The 9456-nt window shown below is 27.1% G+C and overlaps 1 protein-coding gene across 1 annotated transcript; it reads left to right on the top strand.

Moving 5' to 3' along the window:
• The first annotated feature begins 5942 nt into the window (after positions 1–5942).
• LOC105434563 lies at positions 5943–6419 on the top strand. Its single transcript, XM_011650662.2, has one exon. The coding sequence runs from the start codon at positions 6067–6069 to the stop codon at positions 6256–6258; it is 192 nt and encodes a 63-aa protein (XP_011648964.1). The 5' UTR covers positions 5943–6066; the 3' UTR covers positions 6259–6419.
• The last annotated feature ends 3037 nt before the right edge of the window (positions 6420–9456 follow it).

Raw genomic sequence — 9456 nt, 5'->3', positions numbered from 1 at the left:
GTATCAAGTATCGTGTGGAAAATATATACAACATAAATTAAACATAGAGTATTAAGTACTTATAAAGCATTCAGCAACAAGTAGCTAGTATCTAATATTGAGTATCAAGTATCTAGAATTGAAAATCAAGTATATTTAGTATCTACTAAATATAACATAGAGAATATGCCATACCCCACCACGAAGTCACTTGCTATGTTAAGAAGAAGCATGTAGCTAAGATGCATAAATGACAATTAGAGATGACTGTTATAAAATGACTACATAGATGACCATTATGTATAACAGAGATATGTTATGACCAAGATACATTACAATTGAGACATGCTATGATTGAATATGCCATGATTGAGATATGTTTGACTGAGCTTATGATATTTATGTTATGATATACATGTTTAGGCTATGGTGTTCTAGGTAGGTGTCTGTTAACTTCTCATTAGGGTTCCGTAAGAAAATACCCCAAAACTATCGTGCTCTCGAACACACGCTATCTAGTGGTCCCATAGGGACACATCTGAACTCTCGGTGAGCCCGAAGGAATGGTGAACCCAAAGGAAACACTCTAAGAGAGTCGATTGTAAATGACCTTGTCGAATCACTCATAAAAGTTAACCACACATGCATAAGCCACATAGACATAAATAGGTGGTGATCCCGAGGGACACCTATATGGCCAGGACTAGTAGTGGGTCCCTTATTGAGGATATGTTTATACTCACCCTTTTCTATGTTTAACATTTCAGACAAAATTAAAGATAGAGAAAAACTGGCGAGCGATAGAAAGGATTCGTGACATGTCATATGGGGACATAATTTCTTCCACTTTTTAGTGTTCATTTAAGGGTCTTGAGCTTAAACATTTTTATCTATTTATTTTTATTATCTTTAAAATTGTAGAACTAGTGTGCAACATGTTTTCATGGTATTTTTAATGAAAATCTAGTTTTTCTTTTTTCAAAAAATTTACAAAATTGTTATTATCTTTAAAGTAATGACCTCAACTTAGTATAAATAAAGAGTTGAGTTGTTTCAACTAAGATAAATTAATGTTAGACCTAAATTGGATTTTTTTTTGTGTGTAAAAGGCAATTGACAAATTTCTCGAGCAATTGTTAAAATTTTTATTTTTGTTTCATATATAAATGTTATTGTTGTTGGATAAAAAAAAATTGAAGGTGACTTTAAACTTGTGAATTTATTTGTGCATTTAATTTAGCAGTTTGATTAACAAATTATTCATAAAATAGATATCATATTAACAAATAACTTATGTCTTTCATTTACAAAACACTATCAATAGAAAATCTATAAAACTTACTGATCTTTAATAAACTAATCGCAAAAATTGATAATTAAATTAACTCTAATTTGATATCTATACAGAACACTTAATAATTTGACCATTTTCTGAATAAAATTATTTGTAATATAAACATCATAATTAAATAATCACAAACAAATATATGTTTTAAATTATTTATAATTTAAACATAACAAAAGAGAATGAATACGTAATTAATGTACCAAAGTATGACAGAATTTAAATATGCACAAATTATTTTCTTCTATAGTTAATACAATAGAACAACCCAATCATGACAAAAACAATAACATATGAATGGAGCAATTAAAAATATAATTAAATCTTGAAGAACTTTAATTATGAAATATAAATTCAAAATAAGTAAATATGAATTTTAGGAAACCTTATATATTCTTGAATATGTGATTATTCTTTTTTTTTTTTTTTCTTAACAAGAAGATAAAAGGATTTACCTTCAACTCATAAAACTTATTTGTTTTCACACGTTAACTTTTGATATCTATATAGAATTTATTAATTTGACCTTGACTAACAGATTATTCATAATATATAGATATCAAAATAACATAATTATTCCATAAATTATCACATAATTTTCAAATATAAATGTTATCATACTTCATATTATTCTCTAATGATATATGCATAACACAGAAAATATAATCGATATATAATTTATTTGAATATAAACAAAAACATATGCATCTGTAAATACAACTTTCGAGAGAGAAGTTATTAAGTTTTTGTTTTCTGTCGATGTCCACCGTGTGTTTGATAAATTTTGATCTGTGGGTTTTTTATTATTCGAACTCTGCCACTTCGATTAGTTGCATATAATTTGTATAACTCAGTTAATTTTATTGCTTTTCCATGGTCTTTTTTAGCAGACAGTTGCATTATGCTGTGATTGCTTCGAGGTTGGCTTAAGGGTATGCTTTAAAATTTTTCCCACTTTTGGACTCCCTTTGTTCTGAGTTTAGTGGACTGCTATTAAGGTTCACTTGCCAACGTCTTTTTGGGCCAGCACATTAGTTTCTATACCAATTCCGTGCTCCCTATTTCAATTTGTGGTGTATCAGTACCGTTTTCTGATCATCCTGTGTAAGAGATATATTTTTTAGAAAAGTTTTGATCTCTTAAATTTAGTTATATATATATATATATATATATATATTTATTTATTTATTTATAATAATTCAATAACTTAACTATAGTGATTGACACTTTTACTTTTAGTTCTTTATATTGGGTTGAATTTCAATTGTATGAAAGTTTGCTAACATTCTAATTTAATTTTAGTATTTAGTGATAGAATGATAGCTAACTGCAGTCTTGCCGTTATGGTTAGTCGTCACTTAGATACTTTGTTATAAGTTTAGAGCCCTTCATTTTATTTCACTTTCTTATATTTGCAAGCCAACGATGGAGGAGTTTTTTTTGGTATATAGACTCAATGTAAATGTGATGAAGAACAACATTAAACAATGACTTTGTTTGATGTAGGAAAGTAACACTTTCGTTTATCTTGAGTTAGATGATGTATGTGAAATTTGATAAACTCATTTTCATTATTTTTTAGATGAATATTTCTAAGCTTAGAAATTGGTTTTAGTGATTAATATACATTATTACAAAACTGACAATAATTGACGCCTACAGTTTTGAAATACTTGACAGTTTTAATTAAAGTTGTCAAGTAACATGAAAAAACGTCAAGAATAATAGTATTGTTATTATGTGTGATAGATTGGTATCGATAGAATAAGCTATTGATATATTCGTGTAAGTGTGAACAAGTTAGCTAACGAGTATTGTTATCCTCTATTTGTTTTTTAATTATATATAAATATTTGTAATTAACTCGATTGAGATATATGTTTGTTATATAGATATCATTGGATATTAAATGTTATTTTCTTGCAGACGAATATATAGTGTTTGCACTTGATTCAGTAAAGACATGATTTAAGAGAGGAGTTGAAATTATGTTCAACACATAAGTATTTAATAGTTATTTTACATTAAGTGTGTATTTATTATGTAAATTAGAACTTGCTATATTTTGTATTTATTTTGAATTTAGAGCTTGAAGAATGTTTTATGCTGAAACAAATACATGAGTTCGACCTCTTACTTAGATTCCTGGTAGGGTATGAATAAGTATTTCAATCCCAACTAACTGATAATATATGTTGGATTTGAATATTTTATCTTTATTTTAACATGTGTTTTGAAATATATGTGTGTGTATAGTGTGCTCAACAACCGAGTTGTAAAGAATATGGTTACTATTGTTATGAAGTTCATGCAAGACATAGTAAAGCAAATGGGTATCACATGTGGTATGCATTTTCTTGCACTATCTCTTATAACTATCATTCTTACACTTAGTACAATTTAATTTAGTTAATACATTATGTTTATTTCATTTGCCGTTGACGAGACAATCACCTTACACTCAATTCAAGTCAGATGCTACGAGAGTTGATTATGTGTCTTATATAATCATATTTGTTAGATACTATTTATTTTTAAAAACATTGTTTAATTTATAGTTGATTAATGAAAATTAATTTGTTTATTTTCAATGGATATCTAGTAGGTTTACAAAATATGTGTTACTTATGTTTGAGTTATTTGGTCTGATGGTATCTATTTTATATTCGTGATTGTTGATTTTTTGTATGAGTTGTTTGAAGTAAAGGAGTTTTGTGAGTTATCGTAGCTTTGGAATTGCGGCGGAGTTGTGCAAGTTCCAAGTGTTGGGTAGTTTGTAGAAATTATTTGAAGTTGGTTTGTAATTGTATATATATATATATATATATGTGAATTTTGCATATTTTGATGTTTCTAATTTCAAGTTGGAAGTTTGTTTGAAGTTGATTACAGGTTGTAGGTATGGAAGGGTCGTAATGACCCATATTTTTTTATTTTTTAAAATTTGTTATAGTTGATAAAAAACCGTCAATATAAGGATAATAATTTATGGGCAAAATATGAAAAGATTATTTTGATGGGCTTTTTCATATTCTTGATAGACAAAAGATGTTAAAGTCTAATTTTTTATGACCAAAATCTTCAATAAAGAGTTTTTGATGATATGGTTTGACCATCAAGAAACTTGGTTGTCTTTATGGGTTTTGCCATATACTAGATGATTTTTACAGTAATATTATGTTATTCAACATATTGTGTTTCTCTCTTGACCTTTTTTCTTTTTATAATTTAATTAGGTTTATTGATGAGAAAAAACAACTTACTTAACGAAGTAGGGAGATGACCATGCATAGGGGTTTCATATATACACGTTCCATCAAAGTGATCCAAAAGATAAAATGGTAGATAACATTCGTGACCTACGTTAATAATAATATTAAATTTAAAATGAATGTAATGCAAATAAATATTATGTTTTAAGAGAGAGAATGTTGGAATTTGTCACTATAACATAATTAGAAAGATTGGAACATGTGATCTGATGTGAGTGAGTGCCTTGTTAATTTTCATCTCTATACAAAGCTATTTAAATCGTGTTGGGTCTTCATCACATAATTTTTCTTTTTTCAAATGGCATCAAATTTCTAAAACAAATTAAATGAAGAAAAAAAGAACAAAGGGGGCAATTTAGTCAATAATATTGTCTACATAGCTAAATAAATAAAATAATTAACAAAGTCGGTTCATTTATTCAATACACATTCAATTCATAATAATAATAATAATAATAATAATAATAATTCCATTTTCAGATAAGAGAATTTTTCACCAAACAAGAAACGTTAAACTATTAAAAAAAACTTGAAAAATACTAAAGATTCTAATCTATTGATCATACTTTTATTATACTTTAAACTTTTATCCACCTCTTCTAAATAATTTTACGTGTAATTTACCTAAATAGAATAATAACTTAAAATATTTATGATTCGTATGATAAAACAAAAAAGCTTATGATATTTGATATTTTTTTGATAAATTTTATATGTAGCATTGCAATTTATTAATTTCAAGCCATCTTGATGTAATTAAGATTTAAGATCGAATAACTAAAAACAAAAAATTTTCATCTCAAACACTTCCTGAGGTAATGTATGTCTAAAATCGAATAAAATGAAGACATAATTCTTTCCGTCTAGGCCATCTCAGAACATTCTTTATCTCGGACATACATTGACTAAAGAAAATATTTTTTCATCTTGGAGCATCCCGGAACATGGTTATGCCTGATATTGTGTATCAAAATCTACACCATCGTGTATCGTGTGCGTGTGGCCAATTTATCACGTGTTGACAAGAGTAACTTTGGTATTTTACATCATAGGCTTGTGAATTTTTTTCATTTTCAAAATTATTGTGTAAATATTTTGTCAATTTATTATATTTTTAAAAAAAATTCATACTTTTATCCATTTTTTATAAATTTAAAAAACTCTTTGCATACAAACTTAAAAGAAAAGGAAAAGCTTTGGCAAGCTTTGTCTGTATACGTATACACAAAATACAGTCTCCCCCTCGAATGATCTAGTAAAATCCTTAGGAAACATTGAACGGCCGGGATCTCACATCTCCCATCCCTTATCTAGATCGGATCTTCAGGGCCCCATCCCAGCCGTAGAATCAACGTCCCATCCTTCTCTATAAATATATATATTCTCTTCCACCTGGGCAATTAATTGGCATTGATAGATCTTTTGTTTTTCATTTTTTGATATCTCCGGCGGAGAAGGGAATTAGTAAAAATGTTGTTCTGCAAGGAGGAGAAGGAATTGGGTCGCCAGCAGGCGACGGGCACGTGCCCGTCATGTGGGGGCAAAGTTCAAGCGGTGGATGTGGAGAGAAGATGGAGGTTCTGTTTTGTTCCACTCTGTTTCAAAATCAAGAGGAAATATTACTGTCTAATATGTGGTCGTCGTTTGGAGTTGTATCATTAGTTTTTTTCTCTCATTCATTGTTATTGTGGGGTGACAATTGAACTTCTAACCACTGGATCTTGGTAATATAAATTTCATGAGGGTTTATATATGTTCATGTTCACATATATTTATTATTGCTATTGGAATTTTAACATCTGATCTACTGATTTAAGTAGAAACTTTTATTTTGGTTTGAGATATGATAAAGGGTTTCAAGGTATGTGAGATTTATTATTATTTTTACTATTATGGTGTAATACGTGTGCTTGTTTATGATGATGGAGTAATGGGATATTTTTAGAGTAGGGGAAGGAATAATGAAATTGTGAGTGGGTTTTGTTTGAATGATTGCCTCAATATGAAACCACATTTCAGCTATCCAAGTGAAAATTTTAAACCAATCTCTTTAAGTTTAGATGAAGCTTTTTTTGTGTGTGTACTATTTATTGTGTTTTAAGAAAAGAAGAAAAAAAACTTTAATAGAAAGAAATGATGATACTGATCGAGAAGTTATGGAAGAAAAGCTTTAAATAAAAGAAAGAGAGAGAGGTGATGATGATGAAGATAATGTATTTTTGTGTTGAATGTTGGGTGAGAGAGAGAGTATACACATGATGGATGAAGAAGAAGAAATTTTCTTCTTTTCCTCTCTATATATATAATCTTAAAATACTGCGTTTTGGTCAGAGTTTTATGTCTCATGTATTTTTAACATATAATTTAAAGACTAATATTATTGCTTAAAATGTTTTTCTATTATTGAATCTAATAATAATAACTTTTATTTAAGAAGATATATAATTGTTGGATGTAGATAACGAATAAAATATTTATTATATGTGGAGATGTCTGTTGATCTATCCGTAGATATATAATATCAATGGATATAATTTTCAATCTGTTTTATAAATACTTTTAAAATATAATATCTGATCTATTTAGTCTAATATAAATAAAATTATAAAAAATTAACAAAAATATTTACAATTGAGTGTAATTTATTTTTTTTCTTTTAGTGACTTTTTCTCTACCGAGAGTAATTTTTTTTAATTTTTAAAAATTCATAAAACAAAATTTAATTATTCATCTAAATAAATTTAACAAAAATATTTGAAAGCATATTTTAAACCAAAGATTATAACGTTGGTAACAACTTTAGGAACCAAAATAAATTAAAATTCAAAACCTTATGATTACTTCTATTTTTTAAATATAATTTGATTAAAAAAATAATAGTTCAATAAGTGAATTTGAGATTAAAATTTTGGTTTATTTCAATTTGAATTGCTGTGCTAAAGTGAATCTTCAATCTTTTTCAAATCAGTAAGATAAAAATGTTGAAATTTTATTTCAAAACTTAGTAAAATCAATATATCAAATTATAAAATCAAATAAAATTATAATTTTAGTCAAATTCTTATTTAAAATTTTTAAAAAATGTTCTTCTAAATTTTGTTTTTTTTTCTTTAACTATATTAAAATAGTTAAGATGATAAATTTTAAAAAAAATTAACCAAAGATTAAGTACAAGAAAATATTTCCAAATTTTTTTTCTTCTTAAACTTAGGCATTCTAAACCTGCAATTCAAATACAGTTTATTAAATTCAGATAACCTAAACCTTCCAGCCTAACTTCAAACTTAACATTTCAATACAATTTTCTTAAACTTAGTCTTTATAAACCTGCAATTCAAATACAATTTTTTAAAATTCAGGTAGCCTAAACCTTCGGCCTAACTCCAAGCTCAACATTTCAATACAATTTTCTTAATCTTAGTCATTCTAAACCTACATTTCAAATACAATTTCTCTGCTTAACATTTCTAGATTTAAGATTTCAGACCTATGCACCAAACCCTCCCACTGTCTTAGGTACACCTAATTTCAACCTTACTGTTTTATTTCACTTGGTCATTATTATTTCAAAATTGAGGTAAAATCAACTACTATATATATACATATTCAAATAATATTTAGGAAAGCCAAATTATAGTGGGAATAAAATTAAAGCACTATCAAACTCCATTTGAAAACTTTTCCCATTGCGTTGGATGACAGCATGAGAGAGAAATGGATAAATTAAATGGAGATGATCATCAAGAAAATTTGTTTCTTCCCCCCTCTCTTTTTGTTTCTGGTTTTGGTTCTTTCCCCTTTAACTTCATATACATACAATGGGGCTATATATACTTCTATACAATTATATATAGACAATAAATTTGGAGTTCACCGCAATTGTATGAGGAAAATATTGTGGAGGATAAATAATCAAACAAAGCATGTTCAGCTAAATTCATTTGGACAAAAGCCATTTATAAATGCTACTTTTAAAGTTAAGTATAAAATATTTTTAAAGACTTAAAAATATAGTAGATAGCCTCTCATTAGTAATAGACTTTACTTTTGATAAAAATATTTTTTATCACTATACACTTTGACAATTAGATATAAAATTTGTTATCTCGTGGATTGTTTTGTATTGATACATTTGCTAAAATTTTGACTCTTATTGCTATATTTTCAACTAAAGGTTAGATGGTAGAATAAAAAATCTACATATCACCACTAAATTATTAATATCTATTGAATAAGAAAAAGAACTTTTACAATTTATTTATTCTACCGATCTAAATTTTTCTAACAATAATATTGTGATGGTCTCATCTAATCATTTTCTCCGTACCGTATGTATTATATTGTGGTAGGAGATGTATTCACATGCTATACCATGTATTGATATGGCGTTTTGTTGAGTGGCCCCCAAATACACAGACAGAGAAAACTAGGATCTATACACATCTCATGCTATCTTATACATATATATATATATATATATATATATCATATCAAATTATTATTATTTTGATTTTTCTTCTCTCTTTTCTTTCTATCAAGAAATATTATTTATTTAATATTCTTCTTAGAACTTAGACTCCTCGTTTTTCTTTCCTTATCTGTCATCTCTTTATTTAAGAAAACATATACTATCATAATTCTTTTCTAAAATAGAATTATTAGCAACCTTCTGGTAGAAATTAAATTTTCTCCAATGAAAATGAAACCACTTATACATTGTGTTATGTTAAATTCAATTATGCACAAATACAGGTTGAAAAAACCTCTCACTTCACCAGCAGAAAATAAGAAGAAAAACAATAAAGAAATTAAGAAAAGTCAATAATTAAAAACTGAAAACACAATAATCTTTACGTGAGA

Source organism: Cucumis sativus, chromosome 2 (genome assembly GCF_000004075.3).
Source record: "Cucumis sativus cultivar 9930 chromosome 2, Cucumber_9930_V3, whole genome shotgun sequence".
In the NCBI taxonomy this organism is placed as follows: Eukaryota; Viridiplantae; Streptophyta; class Magnoliopsida; order Cucurbitales; family Cucurbitaceae; genus Cucumis; species Cucumis sativus.
The sequence above is the reverse complement of the archived record's forward strand: the minus strand, read 5'-3'. Positions and strand labels throughout refer to the sequence as shown.